This window comes from Erinaceus europaeus, chromosome 10 (genome assembly GCF_950295315.1).
Source record: "Erinaceus europaeus chromosome 10, mEriEur2.1, whole genome shotgun sequence".
In the NCBI taxonomy this organism is placed as follows: domain Eukaryota; kingdom Metazoa; phylum Chordata; class Mammalia; order Eulipotyphla; family Erinaceidae; genus Erinaceus; species Erinaceus europaeus.
The window spans coordinates 18,731,241-18,758,314 of NC_080171.1; the positions used below are offsets into that span (position 1 = coordinate 18,731,241).

The 27,074-nt window shown below is 47.9% G+C and overlaps 2 protein-coding genes across 3 annotated transcripts in view; one reads left to right on the forward strand and one right to left on the reverse strand.

Annotated features, from left to right (window-relative positions):
* The first annotated feature begins 14,246 nt into the window (after positions 1-14,246).
* ENHO (energy homeostasis associated) lies at positions 14,247-16,461 on the forward strand. 2 transcript variants are annotated; one of them, XM_060199262.1, is made up of 2 exons: positions 14,247-14,708; positions 15,654-15,806. In XM_060199262.1, the coding sequence occupies exons 1-2, from the start codon at positions 14,262-14,264 to the stop codon at positions 15,696-15,698; spliced, it is 492 nt and encodes a 163-aa protein (XP_060055245.1). In that variant the 5' UTR covers positions 14,247-14,261; the 3' UTR covers positions 15,699-15,806. The 2 variants fall into 2 exon arrangements, with proteins under 2 accessions (XP_060055245.1, XP_016043506.1); XM_016188020.2 differs by having other exon boundaries at positions 14,322-14,708; positions 15,654-16,461.
* Positions 16,462-19,803: 3,342 nt separating this feature from the next.
* DNAI1 (dynein axonemal intermediate chain 1) overlaps positions 19,804-27,074 on the reverse strand; it is a 31,505-nt gene continuing 24,234 nt past the window's right edge. The window contains exons 8-10 of the mRNA XM_060198991.1: positions 26,148-26,296; positions 25,965-26,064; positions 19,804-20,037 (exon numbers count right to left, since the gene is read on the reverse strand). Coding sequence (XP_060054974.1) covers positions 19,804-20,037; positions 25,965-26,064; positions 26,148-26,296 — 483 coding nt within the window. The remainder of the gene's footprint in view (positions 20,038-25,964; positions 26,065-26,147; positions 26,297-27,074) is intronic.

The window sequence follows — 27,074 nt, forward strand, 5'->3', positions numbered from 1 at the left end:
TGAGGTTCTCAGACCCAAAGCTGAGTCAGCCACAGACCTCTTCACTCTAGCTTCAGGAAGACAAATAGTTTTTGAGGTGATTATGCCATGGAAAGGAGAGAGGTGACAAAGTAATCCAGCCAGTGCCTCAAATGAAAAAGGGGTCTGAGTTTGCAGGGGCAGGTGGGACCTATGATCACAGCCTAATGACCTACCCAGGCATGGGGGCAGGGTGACTTTCAGAAGGGAGGATCACAGACATTCAGCTCACAGTCTGGTCCCCTCAGCAGAGACCACGTAAATCACAGCAGGAAATACTCAGGGGTCCTGTACACTGGGTTGATGGGGTCATAGGGGGTCCCTAAACGACCTTTCTACCAGCTCTAGGGGCTGAGGCTTGGGAGAGGAGTTACATTTATTTTGTTTTGTTATCTTTTTCTTTTTTTAAATGTTATTTATTTATTTAAACAATTTTCTCTTTTGTTGCCCTTGTTTATTGTCATTGTTGTTGTTATTGATGTCGTTGTTGTTGGGTAGGACAGAGAGAAATGGAGAGAGAAGGGGAAGACAGAGAGGAGGAGAGAAAGAGAGACACCAGCAGACCTGATTGAATGAATGAATGAATGAATGAATGAATGAAGTAGAAACCTCAGTTAAGGTAGAAACAGGGCTAGGACTAATGCAATGAGAATAGTGATTCTAGGGTCAGGTGGTGGCACACCTGGTTAAGCACTCACATTACAGTGCCCAAGGACCCAGGTTCAAGCCCCTGGTCCGCACCTGCAGGGGGAAAGCTTTGCGAAAGGTGAAGCAGGGCTGCAGGTGCCTCTCTGTCCTTTTCCCTCCCTATCTCCCCTCCCAATCTCCCCTCCTCTCCCCTTCTCAATTTCTCTTTATCTCTATCGATAATAAGTAAACTTAAAAAAAAAGTCTGTTTAAGTCAAAAGAGAGAGAGAATGGTAATTTCTAGAGTATATAGTCCCTCAGTCTTGATCAATATGGGGCGAGAAGGAGAGGGAGCAGGAAGCATCTTGTAGAAACCCCATTTACAGGGAGATGGTGATAGGCTTACACACTGAATTAGAATGGAAGGAGTACAGGCTTGGCAATGTTGATAATAACTGTGGCTCAGTCACTCAACCACTTGCCTATGATCATACAGCAAGTAGGAGACAGACAAGCTCAACCAGGATATGTCAAGTCTGAAGTGCCAGTGGGACCTCCTGGTAGAAGCCTCCTGGTTAGCAGTTAAGAGAGGGCCTCTAGGGTCAGACAAACCCGGGTTCCCGTTGACCTTGGACAAGTTAATCTCTGTAAGCCTGAGTTCACTTAATGGGGAATCGCGATAACAGCACCTACCTCACAGGACTGGTGTGAGGCTTTAATGAGATGCATATACAAAGAAATTAGCTCTGTGCCTGCCATGTTGTAAACACTCCATAAATCTTAGCTCTGAGGAGCGAGAGCTGCTGCCGCAGCCGCCACCATAGCAGCAGCAGCAGCAACAAATGCCCGTCTGGGACTTGACTCTCTTAAAGTCTGGGCTGGTGTCAGAGTCATGTCAGCACAAAAATGGACACTGAAGCCACAGATGCATTGACAGCACTCACTTGAGATGAGAAGAGTCGGAAGCTGAGCAGGGGAGTGGGGTGGGGGGAGGTGAGAGGTGAGAGAAAGGGAAGCTGGGGTGGAGGGCAGTGCAGCATGCAGGGGCTTTAACTGATACTCCGCTGCTGTTGTTCTGGGTCTTAGAAAAGCCCCTTGGCTTCCTCGAGCCCCCATTACTTCATCTGCGCTGTCGACCTGTCTTGCATGCAGATTAGGAAGATCTGTAATGACTGGAAAGCTATGACAGCATCTAGGTGCTTTAATAAACAGTAGTGGCTGCTCCAGGAGGAGAAATAAATGTTCCCAGGGTGAATAGTTTCATGAAACACTGGGGAAGAAGACAGTGCACAGAAAAAAAAAAAAAAGGATCAACTGCCTCAGAGCTGCTAAGAAGTCAACAAAGATTGAAACACATTCATTGGATGTGACAAGGAGGTGAAAGTGACCTTGGTAAACCAGCTCCAGGGACAATGAGAGTTAAGAAAGGAGGTGACATGCTGCTCGGGAAATAGCTCAACCACCAGAGTGCTGGACTCGCACACCTGAAGTTTCATGTTTGACTCCTGCACCACATGTGCTTGCTGGGGTAGTGGTCTGGCTTTTCTCTCTCTCTCATAGGAAGTAAATATAACAAAAGAAAGAAAGAAAGAAAGAAAGAAAGAAAGAAAGAAAGAAAGAAAGAAAGAAAGAAAGAAAGAAAAGAGAGAAAGAAAAGTGGTACTAGCTTGGCAGGGATAGGGAGGGGTTCATAGGAGGATGGGGAGCAATGACAGCCATGGCTCAGAGGTGGGGTGTCAGTGCACAGGCAGGCCTGTCTGTCTCAGGGCTCTGTGTCCTCCCTGCCCCCACCTGCAGAGGGAGGGCTGCTGCAGCCTCTGCCTCCAGATCCTTTGTTCTCTGCACAAGGCTTCTCTGTCTGGGCACAGATCCCAGTGTGAGCCCAGGGCCCCAGCCTGGGTCACTTGCTGCTGAGGTCAGGCACCAACTCTCTCTGTCCTACTTTCCTGTGTGGCCTGGGGACAGTTGAAAGTGTTCACATCTTCCACCAAGAGCCCGGACCTTTCATCTCTGTCTGGCTGCCTGTACCACCACCACCACCAATAATAATAGCTATCATTTGCAGCTTGGGAGGTGGCTAGAGTGCTGGACTTGTAGGCAGGGGGGCCCCAGTTCTGTCTCTAGCATCACATGTGTCAAAATGATGCTCTGGTTTTCTCTCTCTCTCTCTCTCTGATTAATAACTACATTGTTTTGTTTTTTTTTTCCTCCAGGGTTATTGCTGAGGCTCGGTGCCTGCACAACAAATCCACTGCAATTGGATGCCATTTTTCCCATTTTGTTGCCCTTGTTGTTATTCTTGTTGTCATTGTTATTATTATTGTCATTGCTGTTGTTGTTGCTGGATAGGACAGAGAGAAATGGAGAGAGGAGGGGAAGACAGAGAGGGAGAGAGAAAGATAGACACCTGCAGATCTGTTCACCTGTGAAGTGACTCCCCTGCAGATAGGGAGCCAGGGGCTCTAACCAGGATCCTTCTGCTGGTCCTTGTGCTTTGTGCCATGTGCGCTTAACTCACTGTGCTACTGCCCAACTCCCCTTCACTATAAATTTATCTCTGTCCTATCAAATAAAATAAGGGTGGGGTGAGAGAAAGAAATGGCTGCTGGGAGCAGTGGATTTGTCATGCAGGCACCAAGCCCCAGAGAAAACTCTGGTTGCAATTAAAACAAAAAAAGAATGCATAAGGGATGGAGAGATAGCTCACCAGGAAGGACACACATTTTGTCATACATAAGGTTCAGGCTCAAGTCCTAGCACCAATAGGAAATGTGCACTGGAGGAAACTCCAGTTCTATGGTGTGTGTGTGTGTGAAGGAAAAAACACACCAAATCCTGGGCAATGACATAATGCATGTGCCAGGCCCAGGCTTTGGATCAGCAACAAAAAGAACCCATGATGCTCAGCTCCCAGCTCCATGATACCTGACCCACTGTTCCAGGAGAATGGGTCAACAGGGAGTGGCATCTGATCAAGTCTAGGCTTGTGAGAATAAATGCCTAGGAATTGTGGAAATGAGACTGAGAAAGATATGCTAGCACTGAACTGAAAGTTATGAGCCAACACCTTGTTGAGTACCTGGGGTTTAAACTCTAATGTTAAGAACTGTCAGAGTCGGGCAGTAGTGCAGCAGGTTAAGCGCAGGTGACGCAAAGTGCAAGGACCCCAATTCAAGCCCCGGCTCCCCACCTGCTGGGGAGTCGCTTCAGAAGCAGAGAAGCAGGTCTGCCGGTGTCTGTCTTTCTCTCCCCCTCTCTGTCTTCCCCTCCTCTCTCCATTTCTCTCTGTCCTATCCAACAACAATGACATCAACAACAACAATAAAAAACAAGGGCAACAAAAGGGAATAAATAAATATTAAAAAAAAAAAGAACTGGGAGTCGGGCTGTAGCGCAGTGAGTTAAGTGCAGGTGGCGCAAAGCACAAGAACCGGCATAAGGATCCTGGTTCGAACCCGGCTCCCCACCTGCAGGGGAGTTGCTTTACAGGCGGTGAAGCAGGTCTGCAGGTGTCTTTCTCTCCCCCTCTCTGTCTTCCCCTCCTCTCTCCATTTCTCTCTGTTCTATCCAACAACAATGACAGCAATGATAACTACACCAATAAAACAACAAGGGCAACAAAAGGGAATAAATAAATTAAATAAATATTAAAAAAAAAAAAGAACTGTCAGAAGTTGTGTTTAGGGGGTCGGGCCATGGTGCAGTGGGTTAAGCGCACGTGGCGCAAAGAACAAGGACCGGCGTAAGGATCCCGGTTCGAGCCCCCGGCTCCCCACCTACAGGGGAGTCGCTTCACAGGCAGTGAAGCAGGTCTGCAGGTGTCTTTCTCTCCCCCTCTCTGTCTTCCCCTCCTCTCTCCATTTCTCTCTGTCCTATCCAACAATGAACAACATCAACAATGGTAATAATAATAACCACAACGAGGCTACAACAACAAGGGCAACAAAAGGGGGAAAATATGGCCTCCAGGAGCGGTGAATTCATGGTGCAGGCACCGAGCCCAGCAATAACCCTGGAGGGAAAAAAAAAGTTGTGTTTATTATTATGACGACTGGAAGAGCATAGGAAACAGTCTGGTGAGAAAACGAAGAGAGATGAGACAGTGTAGGGACAATAAGATAGGTTCCCTAATTCCTCTGGCCCTTTTTATCTGTTTCCATCCTGACTGGTAGGGCCTCTCAGTTTCTCACACGGAGTATCAGCATTAGAGAACAGCCCTTAACTCAGTTTTGCAATTCAGCAAGGCATGTAATGATTTTGCTCCTAGCAGTCTAAGGTCAAGAAGGACATACATGTTCTTATCCAAGATAAATACTCACTCTGTTGTCCTCTAACTGCTTGAAGACCGCCCATTTTGGAAGTCCCTACTCTGCCAGGCACATGGGGTGGTGCCTCCCAACATAAAGTGAAGTGACTGGAATGTGGGTGAGGCAAGGGCATTTTTCCAAGGCAGGTTGAAGAAGAATGGCTTCTAGCTCTGTTACTTTGGCCTCAGATTTGCCCATGAGACCAGAAACCATAGTGAGAGGGGCTAGAAGAGCCTCCAGACATAGGGCTAAAAAAAGAGACTACTCACTCTAAGACTTTGTGTAGCCATCTTTCCGGGCAAACTTGAGGACTCAAGAGTGTGGTTCTGCAAAATTCTGGTATTGATTGTGGTAGTAGAAATCCATTTTTTAAAAATATATATAGGAAATTCCCATTTTTAAAATCTGGCTTCCTTTCACCAGTATAGAAGGTAGAACCAAAATTCCCAGCATGCCTTGCAGCTTGTTAATAGGCTCGCTACCTCTCTCAATGAGACTCCGATTAGCAAGTGAACAGTATGACCAAGGTTAAAGTGCAACAGTATTTCTGCTTCTCTTCTTGCTTTGAGCATGAAGAGGATTGCACATCCCTTGTTTGTTGACGTTGGGTGTGGTCATGAGGTTTGTTTCCTCAATGCAATGTGAGCAGAAGCCAGTGCCATGTATATATTTTTCTTTTCTTATTTATTTTTTAGCTAGAGGGTGAGATACAGAGGGGTAGAGAGTAGGAGAGAAACCACAATACTGCTCTACCTCTTGTGAAGCTCCTTCTGTGTCGGTGCTCCCATGAGGTGACCAGGGGCTCAAATGCAGGTCCTCATGCATGGTAAGCAGTGCACTCTGTAGGGTGGGCTATCTCTGTGACCCCTGGAACTCCTTCCTTCCTTCCCATTTTTCTTCCTACTAAAGCACTGCTCATCTTTGGTTTATGGTGGTGCTGGGGGACTAAACTTAGGACCTGAGAGCCTCAGGCATGAAAAGCTTTCGCACAGTCTTTATGTTCTTTCCCAACAGAGTTACATTGTTTCTTTACTCTCTGTCACAGCGAACTCTGAGGTTCTTGTCAAGAAGGTGGCATTGTCCTAAGATAATGGAGCCTCCAATACCCTAGTGAGTGACTACAGTGAGTAAGACTCTTCTTCCCTCCTATGCTGGAACTGTAGCATGAGCAAGAAATCCATCTTATTTTAAATCAGCATAATTTTAGAGCTGTTTGCTACTTCTTGTTACCCGATTTAGGAAGGAAGCAGGTTGGACTATAAGTGTCTGGCTTGTAGGTCGTGGTAGTGGCGATAGTGGTGGCTCCCCAGTGTTTGCAGTATTGAGTTCCTGCTGCAGCACGGACACAAGAGCTTGTAAAGTTGGAGGTCTGTTGGAATTACTGGTGCTTAGCATTTGGAATGGCAAGGTGTGTGGTTTCATCAGGTTGTGTGGTAGGATTTGGGTAGTGTTCCTAGAACAGCCTCAAGTTCATTTGAACAGCCTCAAGTTCATTTCCTCAGCCCTTCCAACAATTCTAAGCCAAAAACCTTTCAACAAATTCCCTTTATGCTTCAAGTATCCCAAGTGGATTCTATTATTTGTAAGAACTCTGACTGATAAATTACTATAGTTAATAAATCTCATGTTCCAATTATAAAAGGCCAGTTATTTTATGAACTACCAAAGGAAAAAAGGCTTAAAAAATATTACATGTCATTAATTGTAAGATATATTGTGATTTCAGAATTGTTTAACTAGAAAAAAATGTGACTTAAGGTCAATGAACCATGCTATTGGCAAAAAGAATTCTCCTCAAGATGAAAATGACAATTGAGTATGATATTATTATTATTATTATTGTTACTATTACCACCAGGATCATCACTGGGGCTCAGTGCCTGAACGAAGAATCCACCACTGGGTTCAGCAGCTATTTTCCTTTTTTTTTTTTTTTTTTACTTTTTTCTTTTCTTTTTTAAATTAGGGCAGAGAGAAATTGAGAGAGGAGGGAAAGACAGAGAGCAAGAGAGAGAAAGAGAAACACTTGCAGACCTGCTTCACTGATCATGAAATTTAACCCTGCTGGTAAAGACTGGGGGCTTGAACCCAGGTTCTTATGTATGGCAACATGTGTGCTCTACTGTGTGTGCCATCACTCAGTCCCCTGAATGTGCTTTTTAAAAGAATTTTACGGGACCCAGGAGACATCTCACTGTGTGAAGTACACATCTTGTACATGAGGCCATGGGTTTGAGTCCACTTAGGAGTACAATGGATGGCAATTGAGAAGCTTCATAGATGGTATAACAGTGCTATGATATTCCTCCCCCCTCCCCCTCTTTCTCTAAAGAATGAGCGCTGGAGAGACTTTCCAGTGTTAAAGCACCAGACTAGTGAGCGTGAGGATCCCCATATTTAATCCTCAGTACCATCCTAGGCCAGAGCTATCACTGTCTGATAAAAAGAAGTAGATCTCTAATTAAAGAAATAGAGAGATAGCTCACCTGAGAAAGTGCCTAGTTGTCATGAATTCAACCCAAGTTTGAATCCCACAGTACCAAGGGAAGCTTTGGTGTTGTGGTGTCTCTCCCTTTCTATTTGGAGTCAACTTGTCGGGCTGAAGCCCCAGCCACCAGATGATGATGATGATAAATATTGAGCACTGGAGAGGTGGCACAGTAATAGGACCCAAGACTTAAATGTATAAAGTCCTGCATTCAGTCTCTAGTGCTGTATATGCCAGAGTGATGCTCTGGTTCTCTCTCTCTCACAAATAAATATTCAAATAAATATTTTCTCTTTCTTTTCTTTTTCTTTTTTTTTGCCTCCAGGGTTATCACTGGGGTTTGGTGCTTGTGCTACAAGTCTACTGCTTCTGACAGCTTAAAAAAAATTTTTTTTTGATAGGACAGAGAGAAATTCAGAGGGAGAGAAAGATAGACACCTGCAGACCTGCTTCACCACTTGTGAAGCCACCTCCACCCCAGCCCGCAGGCAGGGAGCCGGGGACAGAGAGAAATGGAGAGAGGAGGGGAAGACAGAGAGGGGGAGAGAAAGAATGATACCTGCAGACCTGCTTCACCGCCTGTGAAGCGATTCCCTAGGAGATGGGGAGCTGGGGGCTCGAACTGGGATCCTTCCGCTGGTCCTTGTGCTTGGCGCCATATGTGTTTAACCTGCTGCACTACCGCCCCATTCTCGTTAAATATTATCTATTATTATTATTATCATTACTATTATTTCTTTACCAGAGCACTGCTCAGCTCTGGCTTATGGTGGTGCTGGGAAAAGAATGTAGGCCTTTTGTGGCCTCAGGCATGGAAGTCTTTTTGTGTAAACATTATGCTATCTCCCCAGCCCTCACAAATAAATTTTTAAGAAGTAAAAGGGGGCCAGGTGGTAGCACACCTGATTAAGTGCCCACATTACAGTGCACAAAGACCAGTGTTCAAGGCCTTGGTCCCAACCTGCAGAGGGAAGCTTCACAAGTGGTGAAGTGGGGCTGTAGGTGTCTCTGTTTCTTTCTCTATCTTCCCCTCCCCTCTCAGTTTCTCTGTCTCAATCCAATAATAAATAAATAAATAAATAAAGTTTTTTTTTAAAGTAGAAGGATGTGGGTTTGGGCAGTAGCTCAGCGGGTTAAGTGCACGTGGCGCCAAGTGCAAGGACCAGCTCTCCACCTGCAGGGGAGTCGCTTCACAGATGATAAAGCAGGTCTGCAGGTGTCTGTCTGTCTCTTCCCCTCTCTGCCTTCCCCTCCTCTCTCCATTTCTCTCTGTCCTATCCCACAACAATGACATCAATAACAACAAAAATAATAACTACAACAATAAAAACAACACGGGCAGTAAAAGGAAAAAATAAAACAACAACAACAAAAAGATAATTAGAAGAAATAAATGAAAACAAAAGTAGAAGGATGAAAAATTGGTATGGAGGGGCCACTCAGCAGAGGTATTGTACATAGGAAAGAACCTGGCTTTGTGGTCCGAGAGGTGTCACAGTGAATAAGGCATTGGACTCTCAAATATGAGTTCCTAAGTTCGATCCCTGAAGAGACATGTACCAGAGTGATGCCTGGTTCTTTCTCTAGCTGCTATCTTTCTCATTAATAAATGAATAAAATATTTTTATTTAAATGTTTTATTATCTTTATTTTTGGATAGAAACAGCCAGAAACCGAGAAAGAAGGGGGAGATAGAGAGGGAGAGAGACAGAGACACACCTGCAGCCCTGCTCCACCACCTGTGAAGCTTTCCCCCTGTAGGTGGGGACCGAGATGAATAAAATATTTTTAACAAAAAAGAACCTGGCTTCATTTCCCAGTGCCACATTAAAAAAAAAATTGTATTATCTAGGAGGCAAAATAAAACCACACTCAATCCTTTTAAATGCAGAGCTATGTGATTACTCTATCCCAGGATTATCCCTGAGACAGCACCAGAAAGTGTGGTGCTAATCAGCACAGTGCCCCACGGAGAAATCCTCCACACCGGCATTCTCACAGCAGTGGGGAAGAGATCTCATCCTTGTGGGTGAAACCTGGGACTGCCATATTGGCTGGCTGTGGCACTCTGCAGCCAAAGAAGTGAGTCAACCAACAGATGCCGTGGGATTTCCTAGTTCCATCATTTTCATTGTTGTTCATGGCCAAAAAATATGTAGATGTTTTCTTTTTTAATCAATTTTATTTTTCACCTCCTCCTTTTCTAAATATGACTAGTTTATTATTTGGGGGGGGGGATGGGATTATTAGAAGCCACATTCCATCTCATAGAGACCTGATTAGAGCACAAAGGGACATTGCCCAGAGAAGCCATGTTGCAGACCAGTTGTCCTATGATAAAAAAATTCAGAAGTTGCCCTCCTTGGAAGAGGAGGTGAATTTGTTGGTGTATGTATAGTGTGATAATTGGATTATGGAAGTGAGAACATTTTTTAATTTTCTTTTCTTTTTTATTAACAGAGTACTGCTCAGCTTTGGCTTATGTTGATACAGGGGACTGAACCTGGGACTTTGTAGCCTGAGGCCTGAGAGTCTGTTTGCATAACCATTTACCCCTGCCCTTTAATTTTATATGTAAATAGATGCATGTGTTGGATAATCAAAGGGAGGCTGCATTGAAAACCTGTCAGGATCTTCTTCCTACTGGGAACCTCCTCCTCCCCTGCAGTGTTCTTGGTGTTAGCATGTGGATCTTGTTAGGCAATTGAATCCTAGTCCATTCCTTGGTCACAGTTGATTGGTCTAGAGTCAATTATCTAACTAAGCCCAGCCAATCAGAGTGCTTCCTGAGGAATCTGCCAACTGCTACCAAGAAGAAGAAACCAGTATCTGCTTGGACGTAGAGACAACTAGGGTTTTAAACTTTGGCGTTGTCTGAAGCCAGCTGGGGAGAGGAGTCAGAGGGCTTGAGGAGTGGTTGGGCAGGACAGGGAAACAAAAAGATTGACAGGAACTATTTAGAGATGAGAGGTGAAGAGAGATTTTTAATGACTTAAAATTTTATTTACGGGAGTCAGGGTGTAGCTCAGCAGGTTAAGCGCACGTGGCGCAAAGCCCAAGGACCAGCATGGGATCCGGGTTCCAGCCCCTGGCTCCCCACCTGCAGGGGAGTTGCTTCACAGGCGGTGAAGCAGATCTGCAGGTGTCTATCTTTCTCTCCCCCCTCTCTGTCTTCCTCTCCTCTCTCCATTTCTCTCTGTTCTATCCAACAACAACGACATCAGTAACAACAACAATAAAACAACAAGGGCAACAAAAGGGAATAAATAAATAAAATATTTTTAAAAATTTATTAACGAGGAAGTCAGGCAGTAGCGCAGTGGGTTAAGCGCAAGTGGCACAAAGAGCAAGGACCCGCGTAAGGATCCCAGTTTGAGCCCCTGGCTCCCCACCTGCAGGGGGGGGTCACTTCACAAGCCATGAAGTAGGTCTGCAGGTGTCTGTCTTTCTCTTCCCCCTCTGTCTTCCCCTCCTCTCTCCATTTCTCTCTGACCTATCCAATAACAACAACAACAATAATAACTACAACAATAAAACAACAAGGGCAACAAATGAGAATGAATGAATGAATGAATGAATGAATGTTTACAGTGGTAGAGTGGTAGCACAGCGGGTTAAGCGCACATGGCTCCAAGCGTAAGGACCGGGTAAGGTCCCGGAGTTGGGGCTATCCACCTTTGGGGAGTTGCTTTACAGACCGTGAAGCAGGTCTGCTAGTGTTTATCTTTCTCTCCCCCTCTCTGTCTTCTCCTCTCTCGATTTCTCTGTCCTATCCAACAATGGCATCAATAACAACAATCATAACCACAACAACAATAAAAAAACAAGGGCAACAAAAGGGGAAATGAAAATAGCCTCCAGGAGCAGTGGATTCGTAGTGTAGGCACCGAGCCCCAGCAATAACTCTGGAGGCAAGAAAAAAAAATTATTTACTTATTTCATAGGAGAGAGAGAGAGAATATGAGGCTAGATAGAGCACCATTCTGACATATGGAGTGTAAGTCTGGGTGAAAGGAGGGATTGAAAGCATATCATGTGTGCAAGTCTGGAGCTCTGCCTGCTGAGCCATCTCCCCACCCTATTTCAGTTCCTGCTGTTCTTGAGGGGAGGGAGTTCTTTCAGTTTCAGTGTATGGTTATAAATGTACCTTTTTTTGTGTGGGGGGGTCTCAACCAGTGTAGCACACACTTTGCCAAATATGAAGACCCACGTCTGAGCCCATGGCTACTACATAAGAAAATGGGATTGTTAGAAGCCACATTCTCACCTCATAGAGATCTGATGAGAACACAAAAGGACACTGCCCAGAGAAGCCATGTCTGTAGAACAGTTGTCTTATGATAAAAGATCCATATGCTCTCATGTGGTTTGCACAGGAGAAATATTACAAGAAGTGGAGCAATGCTGTGATGTTTCTTCTCTGCCTGTCTCTTCCTCTTTACCTCTCTCTCCTTCTATCTAGAAAAGAAAAAGTCTACCAGGAGTAGTGGAATTGTGTATATGGGGAGCCCTAGCAATAACCTTAGTTGCAAAAAAAAAAAAGTATCTTTTGCTTAAACAGCTGATATTCTTTCTGGATGAGCTCATTCACTTTTCTGGTTTGATTACTACTATTCTGTTGATAGCTCACAAAATATTATTTTCTGCCCAGCCTTCTCTCCTGAACCTCAGACCTGTTTATCCAGCTGTCTCTTGGACATCTGAACTTGAGTGTCAAATTAGTACCTCCAAGTCAGCATACTCCAACTGAACTTGTCACCCCTGCACCCCACCCCCGCACCTTGCTGAACCTTCTCTTCATGTGTTCTGTATCTCAGCAGATGACATCACAGTCACCAGCCTGGAAGTTATCCCAGACTTTCCTTCCTCTTAGCTCCCATATCTTGTAGGTCTAGGTCTATAAGCCCTCCCACATATCTCCAGAGCTCACCCTGTTCCTCCACGTTTATCCTCCTGTATTATTTTGGTCTCTTGTCATAACTTCTTGCCTTCACTTTCAAATGCTTTCAATCCCTCCTTTCACCCAGAAACTCAAATCAACCTTCTAAATTCTGGGTATGATCACATTACTCTCCAGTTCAAAATTCTTCAGTGGTTTCCCACTGTTTTCAGAATAAAGTCTGAACTCCTGCAGCTGGGCTGCAAATTCACTCACATTACATTCAGATGTGCTATGTTATAACTCTTCTGTTTCCTAGAACTGATTTGATCTTGTTCAAAATGCCCCTACCCTGCTGGGTTATATAGGGGCAGGGGAACTAAAATTAATCCACTCTGGTAAACTCAGTAGGGTCCAAAATTTTATTTTAGATAATCTCTATGTAATGCAGCAGGCTTGCATGACTCAGTTTTTTCAGAATATTTTACCATTTCCTTTATTTTTTAAGATAGCTTTTGCATTTATAAGGACCTAGTGTGAATTTCATGGCATTCGACATAGGCCCCTTAACCATGTGGTTTGAGGGTTGTGTATATTGACATTTAGTGAAATGTAGTTGGATGATATAAATGAACTAGTCAACTAGAATCCTGAGAGGTGGGTATTCCTATAACCATTTTATAGGCAAGGCAGCTGAGACTAAAACAGGTTAACATGCCCAAGGTCACAAAGTGATCAACAGTTAAGTGGTAGAACCAGGAACTAATGATGCCCTGATTCTGGTGGCCTAGAATTCCATAGATAAATTCAGGTTGGGTTTGGGAACACTAAGAAACTTCATGCTGTAGTTTCAGGGGTGTGTTAAAATATGTAGAATGGGGAGATGAGAAATCATACCCATGTGTCAACAACTGTACTGTATACCATTACACACACACACACACACACACACACACACACACACACAGAGAGAGAGAGAGAGAGAGAGAGAGAGAGAACAAAGAAGGGAATGGGATGAGAAGAGTGTCCAGTGCAGAACATTTAGGAGTCACTTGCATGTGAGGTAGGGTTGGAAAGCACACCTGACTACTCCTACCCAAAATGAGTTTCCTCTTTGGAGATCTTCTAGGATGGAGAGAGTCAGAAACTCCCAGGATGGAGAGTCGTGCCTAGCTCTATTCCAGCCTGGGCTGAGCCATCCTTCAGATATCCTGTTCTTTGTCCCATCCTAACAACAACAACAACAACCGAGCAAAGCACAAAGCTCTTACCAATACCAGGTGGGAATTCAATAAACAAACCCCAAGAACAAGGCAGAACTGTGCCTAGGACTAGGGAATATGGAGCCAGCTGTAGTCCCTTTGGGGGGTACAGACCCCACACCCAGGTGGCAGAGGACATGCAATAATTCAGAGGACTTCCAGGAGGAGGTGTAGTCTCCTCCCCGGTATGGGGACACAAAGCCTTCCTCCGAAGGAAGTACAGGTGTGGAAGAAACAAGAAACCCCTGTAAATAGATGAGCCTGGGTTTCCACCCTTCTCTCTCTCTTTTAATTATCTTTTTTTTTTTTACTGGATAGAGATAACCAGAAATTGAGAGGGTAGGAGAGATAGAGAGACAGAGAGCCACCTGCAACACTACTTTACCACTTGCAAAGCTTTCGCCCCTGGTAGAGGCCGGGGGTTTGAACCTGGGTCCTTGAGCACTGTGACATGTGGGCTTAACCGGGTGTGCCATAGCACCAGCCTCCTCCCCCACCCCCTATCCCGCCCTTTTCTAGGAGCGAGCTAAGACAGAGTAAGTAGCCCCTACAGCCCAGCTCCTGCCCTCGCCGTCGCCAGCCCCCAGGGTAAGGGGCGGGTCAGTCCCCACCCCAGAACATGACCAATGGCAAGGGGGCTTGAGGCGGCTGGCCAATAGAAGGGCGGCAGCGACTCCGGGATGGCTCCGCCTCCATCGCCGGGCGGTCGGCCTTTGCTGGAGGCGGGGCTCATCTCTGTTTTCGCTGCCCGCCGAGCCCGGCCGAGCCCCGCCGAGCCCCGCCGAACGGAACCGAATGTAGACGAGCCCGCCCGAGCCCCGGGCCCCGGCCGCCTCCGCTGCCCGAGCGCAGCCGAGAGAACTAGCGGCTGCGGCCGCGGAGGAGGCGCCGCCCCAAGGGGAGGAGGTACCCGCTCGCCGCAGACCGCCCGCAGCAGAGGCCGCCCCGGTCGCGCCGCGGCGGGAGCGGCCGGCGGAGGCTGCGCGGCCGAGGGGGAGGGTCGGGGGAGGGGACGTCTCCCCTGCCCGCCGCCGCCGCCCCCCGCCCGCAAGCTCGCGAGCCTCAGTCTGCACCCAGCATCCCGCTGCCGCGGATCCTCCCGCGGGTGCGCTCCGGGCTCTACCCAGGTAAGGGGGGGCTTCCCCAGGGGCACGGGGGCCCTGACCCCGAGACAGAGATCAGGAGACACAGACCCACACAGAGACAGAGCCGGGGAGAGAGACGGACACAAAAGAGAGAGACGCACAGAAACCAGAGAGACAGACCCCACGGAGGAGGGGGAGAGAGACCCGTCCACGGGGACCGAGGGACATACTGCCGGGAAGAGACACACACAGTGATTGACACAGAGAGACACAAAGAGACAGATTGGGAGAGAGATGAGACACGGGGCACACTTGGACTCTCAAGAGATGAGGACATCCAGACAGACCTAAAGAGACAGACAGACAGACATAGAGGTGGGTACACGGAGGTAGAGGCACAGGTCCAGGCATGGAAACGGAGTGAGAGTAGATGCACAGTAGATACACACACGCACGCACACGCACACACACACACACCCCTAACCTCCCCTAGAGAGGCACACCTAGGTACACAGCCCTGGAAACACTGACCCACACCAGCCTGCCAGGGCCTCCACAAAGTTCCCTCTGTGTGAGCGAGCTGGCACCTCTGCAGGTCCTCTGGGCTGGAGCCCTGAGACAGGGGAGGCACACTAGCCCCGTCCTCCAAGGTCCTGGGCAACCCCAGCCCCACCCACTCACACTGTGCTTTTTAGGGCTGGAAGCTCAGTGGGCAGGACCTGGCCCTTTCTGCTGCTTTTAAGGAGCATGGGATCCAGTCTTCCTACTCTAATGACCCCAGGGTGGATGCACCTCCATCCAGATGCCAGGAGCAGGCCTGAGCATGGGGCACTGGCTCTGGAGGGTATTTGGGCCTGCTAGGGCCCCATGTCATCTGCCTGGGAGGCCATCAAAGTGGGAGGGTGCTCCTTCTCCACCCCTGTCCTCTTGGGCCTCACTCTGTCCCTGCCTCTTCAACACCCTGTCCTTTGCTCTGGGCTCCCACAGGCTCAGGACTGCAGGTGGATGTCTTCACAGCCCAGGAATCACTGAACACCTGGGGCAGGAAGCCTCCTTGGAAGGCCAGCTCTACCAGAGACCTGCCTCGGCATGGGCCTTGACATTGAAGCTGCCCTGCTGTCTGTGCTGGTCTGAGGGTGCTGCCCGTCATGGGGGCAGCCATCTCCCAGGGGGCCCTCATCGCCATCGTCTGCAACGGCCTTGTAGGCTTCTTGCTGCTGCTGCTCTGGGTCATTCTCTGCTGGGCCTGCCACTCCCGGTCTGCGGACATTGACTCACTCTCTGAATCCAGTCCCAACTCCAGCCCTGGCCCTTGTCCTGAGAAGGCCCCCCCACCCCAGAAACCCAGCCATGAAGGCAGCTACCTGCTGCACCCCTGAGGGCCCCTGGTCTAGCCTGGAGTGTGGGACCTAAGTTCACCCCACCCAGAATCTAGAATTGGGATCCCAGGGTTTAGCCAGCCTGGGTCCAGAACTCAGAGTCCAACCTGTCTGGAGCTGGAAGTAGCAGCCCAGAATCCAGTCAGCCTAGCCCCGAGAGTGTCTCTGGTGGGCCTAGTTCGACAGGCCTGGGGTGAGGGTGCATGAGCTGGTGCTGGGGCCAGGGCCACCTGGACTCTGCTCCAATCCCAAGGGTCTGGGGCTGCTTCTCCGTTTTTCCTAGGCTGTGTGCTACCAGGCCCTCTAGGTTGGAGAAGCAAACTGGAATCCATGGCAATAATGGGAGGGTGTCTAGGCTGGGCCCCTCCTCTGGTCCTCCCACTGTTTGCTGGATAATAAATGGATCTATGGCTCTACCCTGAGATTTCTTCCACTTCCTGAGGGCCCTGCAGTAGCAAAATTAAAGGTATGGGGTAAGCTTCCACACAGGTTTATTTGTGTAAGGGGGGGGGGCAGTGGTGGTTGAGGGCCAAGTTGTGGGGATCAGGGCTAGAGAGGGTGCTGAAGCCTGATCAGAGGTGGGCTCACATCCTGGGTGCTCAGGCTGGGTATATGGGCCAGGGGCTGCAAGTACTGGGTTCAAGAAAATGGGATGGGGCCAAGATCTGGTCTTAGGTCTTGGTTTTCACTTCCCTCACCAGGTTCAGCAGTTTGTCCAGTTTTGCAATCTCCACTGCTGGACCCTTCTGCACTTCCTGCCCTTTCTTCTCCTGGAGAGAGAGGACAGACACAAGGGAGAGGCAGGGTGAGAGATGGCTTCCAGCATCCTTCTTCAGCCCAGCCTGCCCCAGCTGTGCCCACACCTACCCAGTCCAGTAATATTCTGAATCTTTGTCCCCTCTACCCCCACGTGACCCTTCCCCAACTCAGGTGAGGGGTATAGGGTCCCAGCTGAGGCCAGTGAGGAGCTCCCAGCCACGACTTTCAACTTCAGATGGACATGGGGGCTTGAAGGAGGGGGAAATTTCCACTCAGTGACTTTCAGAGGAGCTACCTGCTCAAGCCAGGAGAGTGGCAGCCCTGGGGAGGGTGGTGCTCCGAATGTGAGGACCACCAGGAGCCCCAGGAGGGCAGAAGGGCCAGTCCGTGTGATTCCTGATGTCCTTGGCTGGGACAGCTGCTCAGAAAGCCTATCCTGCTTCTGATTCCCACTCTCACTTACAGAGCTCTTGAAAGCTTCAACTGGTAAGCTGAGCCCTGAAGAAATGAGGTGGGTTCTGGGGCATGTGCTGCTCACTCTCAGACCCCAAGAGCTCCTCAGCAGAAAAGCAGCAGTTCCATCCTCCCTTCTGGCTGGGCAGTGGGGTGTGGGCCAGGCTGGGACAAGCTGTGGCAGATGCCACTTCCTGCCTTCCCCTCTTCTTTCCAGCCACCCCCCACCCTGGCCACCTGTGCCCACTGCTCACTGGCACCCGCCCCAGCCTTGCCTGCCTGGCTGTGAGGTGGGGGGAGAGCGCAGGCACAGCGGGTTCTTTCCTGGCTGCTGACACCACACAGAGTTCATGTTTCCTCCTGCTGTGACCCCTGCACCTGCTCCCAAATCTGTCACACACCGCCCCCACCCCTACCCAGAGCCTTTGCTACTAGCCAGCTCACTGCCACACTCTGGAAGCAGAGGACAAAGATGCCTTTTTCTTTACTCTTTCTTCATTTTCCTTCCCAAATGAAGTTTGTCATCTCTTCTTGGTCTCCCTCAACCCCCTGGGAACCTGAGGTCCTGCTTTATCATTAACTCCCTATATGACTGGCCTAGTCCCTTGCTGTTATGTGCCTCAGTTTCCCATTTAAACAGTAGTTAGGGAAAAGAGAGTCGTTGAGCACTGAGGAAGTGGACTCTGACCCCAGCCATGGGAAGTTCCTTAAGTCAAGAAGTCAAGCCTTTTTGAGAAGGGCAAGGAGGCTCTCCACCTACAGAAGGGACATGAGAACACCCAGAGGGTTCTCTTCTACACTGGAGGATAAATGGCAGTTTCATGGCACCTTTGAGTCCACCCAAGTGTCAGTTCTCATCTGTCACCTTCATGGGCCTTTGATCACCAGGCGGTCAGAATCTCAGGTTCAAAGAGAGACAGGTCCCAACCTACATGACGTCCACCTCTCCCAGCCATGACTGCCCCTTGCTGTGGAAGGACTTGGAGCTGTGGAAGATCCTTGCCTCACAGGGTCAAGACGAGCAGGACAGGCCTCCATTATGACCACCCCCACCCCACAGTGTGATGACTAGACCCCTACCCAGGGGCGCCTGGCATCCCCATTACAGGAGGGCTGACCAGCTCTGCCAGCTCAAGAGCCTGCGTCTCATTCATTCCTCATGAAATTAAGAGCAGATTCAATCTGTTCCACAAACTGTGCTGTGTCGCCCCCCCCCCCCCCCCCCGCCTCTTTGAGACCAACTAGCAGGGCTCAGCAAAGAGCTTCAGACCACACCCGACCCCCTCATCAGCCCCCCCCCCCCCCCAGCCCACCACAGCCTCTGGGCCACAGCTGCAGGCGCTTAGCAGCCTTCTGAGTATTTATAGCCAGCCAAGTCCACCCCCTCCCCCAGCTGGCTACAATTACTGGCCGGGCCAACTCCCAGCCCTTGCTTCCCTGGCTGAGGTGGGGAATAGACCGGACAGAAGAATGCCATAGCCCTGTCCTGATAGGAGCATGGGGGCAGGTGTCAGCAGTTGAAAGAGACAAGCCTCTGCTCTTGTGTCAAATTGCAGTAAATGCCTCAAATTGCAACCAGGAGGTAAAGTCCTCTGGGCAACTTGGCCCAGATCTGGTCCAGCTCTGATCCTGGCTCAAAACCTGGGAGAAAGCCAACTCCATGTTCTCTCTCAGCACTCAAATGGGCAGACCTGAGCTCTGGATTTTTCAGCTGGATTTTCAGCCTCTGGACTCTAAGGTCTTGGTTCTAAAGTCTGAATCAGAACTTTGAGGTCATGGTTCTGGGATCCCAGGCCTATATTTGGGGACCTTGGTCTCTGGGTTGCATCTCTGAATCATTACAGGTACTGGAAAGGAAATTTACATTACATTAAAAATTTTTTTTTTAACTTGGGTTATTGCTCAGTGCCAACATGATGACTCCACTGCTCCTGGTGGCCACCCCTCCTCCATTTTATTTGCTAGGAGAGATAGAAATTGAGAGGGAAGGGGTAGATAGACAGGGAGAGAGAGAAAGATAGACACCTGCAGACCTGCTTCACCACTAGATACCTACAGACCTGCTTCACCACTCAAGAAGCTTCCCTCTTGCAGGTGGGCAGCAGGGGCTCGAACCCAGATCCTTATGCATGTGAAAAGGAAATCTTGACTGACCTAGCTCCCTTCCTCATACCTCACAGCTTTCATGCCTGTGTGGACCTGAAGCTCCGAGCTCAAGGACCCTGAGGGAGCCCAGCCAACAAAACGGTAACTAAACCTCAAACCCCACCTGAGAGGTGGAGTCTACATCAAATAAGCCAAGCGTGACATGTGCTCGGCCTGTCTTCAGACCTAAATGGTTACCTGCTCACCTGATGTTACCACCTGTCCCCTCCCCGACTGCACCCCCCCCCCAATACAAGTAACTCAGATTCAGCATGTCAAAACAGGCCTTGTTTTCTCCCCACCACTAACCTGCTTCTCCCACCTTCCTTATTTGGCAAACGGCACCCCCTGGCTCCACCACCACCACCCCCCCCCCCCCTTGTACCAGACCTCCTTCCTCATCATTCTGGAGACTGCCTCTTGCTGAGTCCAAACTTCCCAGGCCTTACCTTGGGCATCTTGCGCAAGTTGGGTGAGAGCTTGAGGCAGGTGATATGGCCTCGGTCGTCCCCCACAATCATGATGGGGTGGATAGGATTGAACTTGACATGTGTGATCTTGTTCTTCTTCTTGGCCACCACGGGCTGGCTGCAGATGGGCTCATACTTGTTGATGGACAGGTCAAACACATGTGCCTATGGAGACATGGGGATCAGTGGAGTTGGGGTAATGAAGCCCCTGTTCTCCACCTCAGGTGAACAAGCTCCTAGGCTTCCTGCAGGAACATGGCAGAGGCCCAGCAAGCTGGGGCTGGAGGCAGTGGGGCAGTGGATCATGTCTCCGCCTATGCTTTTCCTGTGGTTGAGGGACTAAGCATAAACATTGTCTATGAAGCAGTAGCTGTAGGGTCGGCAAGATGTTGGCTTGTTGTGAAAGTCATGATGCATTTTTTTTTTTTTTTGCATAGAAAAGCATAGAACAGATGCATCATGACTTTTCTGACAACTCAACAGTTGACCTGGCAATTTCACCTGCTTTGTTATGTACCCGGTCCAGGTTTGAGCCTGGTCTTCACCACATGGAGGGTGTTTCACTGCTGTGATATTTTCTTTTTTAAATTTTTTAAAATATTTATTTTCTCTTTTGTTACCCTTGTTGTTTTTCATTGTTGTAGTAGTCATTATTGTTGTTGTTATTGATGTCATCATTGTTAGATAAGACAGAGATATGGAGAGAGGAGGGGAAAACAGAGAGGGGAAGAGAGAGATAGATACCTGCAGACCTGCTTCACCACCTGTGAAGTGACTCCCCTGCATGTGAGTGACTCCCCTGCATGTGGGGAGCCGGGGGCTTGAACCGGGATCCTTAACACCGGTCCTTGCACTTCGCACCACGTGCACTAAACCCACTGTGTTACCGCCCAACTCCCAGTGCTGTGATATTTTCCCCTTTCACCTCCTGTCTCTATGTCTCTGTCTTTCTACCTGAAAAAGTTAGCTCAGAACAGTGAAGCTCCAGAGATGGCAAGTAAAAAGAGAGGAACTTAGTGGCCAGGGAGATAGCTTTGGGTCCAGGACATAAGTGCAGAAGGCCCAGGTCTGTCCCAGTGCTGCCAATATGTCTGAGATAAGCAGGGTACTTTTGTTCTCTCTTTCATAAAAATGAATATATCTAAGAAAGTAAGAATAGTAGCTGAGGAAGTGGCACAGTGGATAGAAGGCTTGATTTTCAAGCATGTGATCCTGAGTTTGAACCCTGGCATCACGTATGCCAGGGGTATGCTTCCTCTCTCTCTCTCTCTTTTTTTTTTTTTTTTTTTTGCCTCCAGGGTTATTGCTGGGGCTCAATGCCTGCACCACAAATCTACTGCTTCTGGAGGCCATTTTTTCCCATTTGTTGCCCTTGTTGTCTATTGTTGTTGTTGTTATTATTACTGTGGTTATTGCTGTCATTGTTGTTGGATAGTACATAGAGAAATTGAGAGAGGAGGGGAAGATGGGGAGAGAAAGACACCTGCAGACCTGATTCACCGCTCATGAAATGACCCCCTACAGGTGGGTCTTCCTCTCTTTCTAATAAATGAATAAACAAATCTTACAAAGTTTAAAAGAATAACAGCAGCTGGGAGTCGGGCTGTAGCACAGCGGGTTAAGCGCAAGTGGCACAAAGCACAAGCACCGGCATAAGGATCCCGGTTCGAGCCTCGACTCCCCACCTGCAGGGGAGTCGCTTCACAAGCGGTGAAGCAGGTCTGCAGATGTCTATCTTTCTCTCCCCCTCTCTGTCTTCCCCTCCTCTCTCCATTTCTCTCTGTTCTATCCAACAACAATGACAGCAATGATAACTACAACAATAAAACAACAAGGGCAACAAAAGGGAATAAATTTTTTAAAAGATTTAAAAAAAGAATAACAGCAGCTATATTTATTGAATACTATGCTCTAGGTGTAAGTATAAACTGGTACTGCATAAGCATATGAGGTAGTGTATAAAGTTGGTTTTGTTAGTATTTCCATTTTGTAAGTGAGGAGATAGAGACTTTGTAAATATTTATTTATTTTCCCATTTGTTGTCCTTGTTGTTTTTCATTGTTGTTGTAGTTATTATTGTTGTTGTTATTAATGTCATCATTGTTAGATGGGACAGAGAGAAATGGAGAGAGGAGGGGAAGACAGAGAGGGGGAGAGAAAGATAGACACCTGCAGACCTGCTTCACCATCTGTGAAGCGACTCCCCTGCAGGTGGGGAGCTGGGGGCTCAAACTGGGATCCTTAACACCAGTCCTTATGCTTTGTGCCATAAGTGCTTAACCTGTTGTGCTACCGCCCAAATCCCGATAGAGGCTATTTATTTATTTATTGCCTCCAGGATTATTGCTGGGGCTCAATGCTAGCACTATGCATCTACTGCTCCAGGCAGTTATTTTTTCCTTTTATTTTTTTCCTAGTTTTTATTAGCTAGGATAGAGAGAAATTGAGAGGATGGGAAGATAAAGGAAGGGAAAGACACCTGCAGACATGCTTCATTGCTCATGAAGCAGATACCCTGCAGTTGGGGAGTGGGGGTTTGAACCCTGGCCCCTTGCCCTTAGTAACAGACGTGCTTAACTAGGTGAGCCACCACCCAACCCCTATCTATTTCTCTACTAGGTCATTGTTCATCTCTGGCTTATGGTAGTGAGGAGATTAAATGTAGGATTTGGGAGCTTCAGGCATGAGAATCTCTGCACAACCATTATGCTATATGCCAATGTGTCCTGGAGCCCCACTTCCCCAGAGCCCCACCCCATTAGAGAAAGAGAGAGACATGCTTGGAGTATGGATCAAGCTGTCAACGTCCATGTTCAGCGGGGAAGCAATTACAGAAGCCAGACCTTCCACTTTCTGCATCCCATAATGACCCTGGGTCCATCCTCCCAGGGGGTTAAAGAATAAGAAAGCTATCAGGAAGGGATGGGATATGGAGTTCTGGTGGTGAGAATTGTATGGAGTTGTACCCCTCTTGTCCTATGGTTTTTGTCAGCGTTTCCTTTCTATAAATAAAAATTTTATAAAATCTACTTATTAATTACCTAATAAGAAAGCTAGGGACAACCCCACACCTACAGACATCTAATCTTTGACAAAGGGGCTCAGACTATTAAATGGGGAAAGCAGAGTCTCTTCAACAAATGGTGTTGGAAACAATGGGTTGAAACATGCAGAAGAATGAAACTGAAACACTGTATTTCACCAAATACAAAAGTAAATTCCAAGTGGATCAAGGACTCGATGTTAGACCACAAACTATCAGATACTTAGAGGAAAATATTGGCAGAACTCTTTTTTCCGCATACATTTTAAAGACATCTTCAATGAAACGAATCCAATTACAAAGAAGACTAAGGCAAGTATAAACCTATGGGACTACATCAAATTAAAAAGCTTCTTCACAGCAAAAGAAACCACTACCCAAACCAAGAGACCCCTCACAGAATGGGAGAAGATCTTTACATGCCATACAACAGACAAGAGTTTAATAACCAACATATATAAAGAGCTTGCCAAACTCAACAACAAGATAATAAATACTCCCATCCAAAAATGGGGGGAGGACATGGACAGAATATTCACCACAGAAGAGATCCAAAAGGCTGAGAAACACATGAAAAAAATGCTCCAAGTCTTTGATTGTCAGAGAAATGCAAATAAAGACAACAATGAGATACCACTTCACTCCTGTGAGAATGTCATACATCAGAAAAGGTAACAGCAGCAAATGCTGGAGAGGGTGTGGGGTCAAAGGAACCCTCCTGCACTGCTGGTGGGAATGTCAATTGGTCCAACCTCTGTGAAGAACAGTCTGGAGAACTCTCAGAAGGCTAGAAATGGACCTACCCTATGATCCTGCAATTCCTCTCCTGGGGATATATCCTAAGGAACCCAACACATCCATCCAAAAAGATCTGTGTACACATATGTTCTTGGCAGCACAATTTGTAATAGCCAAAACCTGGAAGCAACCCAGGTGTCCAACAACAGATGAGTGGCTGAGCAAGTTGTAGTATATATACACAATGGAATACTACTCCGCTGTAAAAAATGGTGACTTCACCGTTTTTAGCCAATCTTCTTGGATGGACCTTGAAAAATTCATGTTAAGTGAAATAAGTCAGAAACAGAAGGATGAATATGGTATGATCTCACTCTCAGGCAGAAGTTGAAAAACAAGATCAGAAAAGAAAACACAAGTAGAACCTGAAATGGAATTGGCGTATTGCACCAAAGTAAAAGACTCTGGGGTGGGTGGGTGGGGAGAATACAGGTCCATGAAGGACGATAAATGACATAATGGGGGTTATATTGTTAAATGGGAAACTGGGGAATGTTATGCATGTACAAACTATTATATTTACTGTTGAATGTAAAACATTAATTCCCCAATAAAGAAATAAATTTTAAAAAAAAGAAAGAAAAACAAGATCAGAAGAAAAAAAAAAAACAAGTAGAACCTGAACTGGAGTTGGCGTATTGCACCAAAGTAAAAGACTCTGGGGTGGGGGAGGGTGGGTGGGGAGAATACAGGTCCAAGAAGGATGACAGAGGACCTAGTGAGGGTTGTATTATTATATGGTAAACTGGGGAATGTTATGCATGTACAAACTATTGTATTTACTGTTGAATGTAAAACATTAATTCCCCAATAAAGAAATTAAAAAAAAGAAAGAAAGAAAGCTAGAGACAGAACCAGAGCATCGCTGTGGTGCATGCAATGCCAGGGATTAAACCCAGGGTCTTTTGTTTGGGAGCCTAACACTTCATCCACAGCTCCACCACCCAGACTACAGACAAGACAGAGACTTTTAATGTTAACTGGCTAGTATATGGCAGAGTCAGGGCTTATACCAGTTAAAATATGTAAGTGCTCAACAAATGTTTGATCTAATTTTTACCATAATGTCCAAACCATTAGATATTCTTCCCTGGACAACTGCGGATAACACTGTGTCCTAACTGGGCTCCCTGCTTCCACTCTGTACATCATCTATAAGCCATTCTCCAAGCGGCAGCCAGACTTACCTTAAGATGTTAGCAACTCCTTCACCAGTTCCCCTTAGGACTATGCACAAAACCCTTTGCTCTAGATACCACACTCTTCTCATCACATGCTCTCCCCCTTTTTCAGAGTAGATCCCAGTCACACTAATTTTTTTTTTTTTTTTGCCTCCAGGGTTATTGCTGGGGCTCAGTACCTGCATTACAAATCTACTGCTCCTGGAGGCCATTTTTCCCATTTTGTTGCCCTTATTGTTGCCCTTGTTGTTACTGTTATTGTTGCCACTGTTGTTGTTGTTGTTGGATAGGACAGAAAGAAATCGAGAGAGGAGAGGAAGACAGAGAAGGGGAGAGAAAGACAGACACCTGCAGACCTGCTTCATCACCCATGAAGTGATCCTCCTGCAGGTGGGGAGCCAGGGTCTCGAACCAGGGTCCTTGAGCTGGTCCTTGAGCTTTGTGCCATGTGTGTTTAACCCACTGCACTACTGCCTGGACCTCCCAGTCACACTAATATTATGGCTCCTTGTACCCTTCAAGTTCATCATTTACACCGCAGGGCCTTAGCACTAGCTGTTCCCGCTGTCTGGGAACATCTCTTTCCCCCCATCTCTGAAGTAACACCGTCGTGTTCACAAGGTTCCACCAGTTATTTAGCTCTCAACTTGAATTTCATCTCTTTATAAATTTTCCCTAGGGGGCTAGGACATAGATTACTCAGCAGAGCACATGTTACCATGCACAGGAACCCAGGTTTGAGCCCTAGCCACCGCATGAGAACACCTGTATGGGGGAAGCTCTGTGGGCAGTAGAGCAGTGCTGTGGCACCAGAGGTCCTAGGTTCAAGTTCTGCCACCACCAAAAGCTAGAACTCACAAATAAAAACAAATAATCTATCTTCTTAAAAAGACAGGAAGGAAAGAAGGAAGGAGGGAAGGAAGGAAGGAAGGAAGGAAGGAAGGAAGGAAGGAGGAAGGAAGGAAAGTACATAGTCCTTATGTCCCATCTCCCGTCCCGGAGCTGGGCAGGGCTAGGATCTGCAGGAGAAACCTATCTGATGCCCACCTGGGCCAGAAAGGGGCACTTACTTTCCCATTGGTGGTGACTGCTGCAAACACAGTGGATGAGTATGGTGCCCAGGCCACATCGCCCACAGCTGAGTTCAGGTCATAGATGAACATCGGGGTCCTGCCGTGGGAGAGAGGGGGGCACTCACCACACAGAGGACCCACAGTCCCAGAGCCCCAAAGCCCCCTACCCATGCTCCTCACTTGATGGTGTGGTCCCAGATCTTCACGGTCCAGTCAGAGCTGCAGGACATGAAGACCTTGGTGTGGTATGGGTTCCAGATCACAGCATCCACTGCCATGTTGTGGGCATCATAGGTGTCCAGGAATTGGCTGGAGTAGACTTTTGAACACTGGGACAAGGCGTGGGAGCAGGCAGCAGGGGTTCAGGGATCAGGAACAAATGCCAGCTCAGCAGTTACCACCTCCCTGCTGCCCAGAGAGTCAGCATCTGAGGCTCTGCTTGGTCTCGCATGTCACTGTCAGGGCTGAGGACCGCGATCCAGCTGCTGGCTGCTCTTCTCACCCCCATAAACCCAGAGAGAATGGGGCACTGGGGAGAGGCAGCTTAAGGGGCTGGGGGTTCAGATAGGTAGTGGAGTTGAGAGCCTTCAAGGGAAAGTGCTATATAGTGTGACCAGGGGTCTAATCCCAGAAGACTCCAGGATGGGCAAGAAAAGCTTTGCTTTCCTGAGCCAAGGCAAAACAAGATGGGGGCTCCCTAGGAGGTAGGACATAGGACTGCTATGTCCAGGCTAAGGTGTGTGGACAGACTGACAGAGCCACAGCTCACAGACTAACTCTACAGGCAGGAACAGCATGACAGTCCCACCTCCGGCAGGTACCAGCAGGTGCAGAACCCATCTCCAGATGCCTTTCCTTACCACTGCCTTTCCTGCCCTGGCCAGCAAACCCCTCTCTCCCTCCCTCCTGGAGAGCACGTGACTCACTAACCTCTTCCCTCCAGCCTCTCTGGGGCCACCACTGGGAGGGGTGGAGACGGGGTGGAGACCTCTTTTGCATTCAGACCAGTTTCAGCTGGGCCTCAGGGGCTCCCTGGAGGCTGCCTGTAATTAACATTCTGAGCCTCAGAGCCTAAGAAAATCTTGCAGTTTAGCTATTTTGGGATGG

Coding starts and splice junctions, on each gene's coding strand:
- ENHO (XM_060199262.1), top strand. CDS start 14,262: ATGGCTCCGCCTCCATCGCCGGGCGGTCGGCCTTTGCTGGAGGCGGGG. Junction 14,709..15,653: donor GCGCTCCGGGCTCTACCCAG/GTAAGGGGGGGC, acceptor GGGCTCCCACAG/GCTCAGGACTGCAGGTGGAT.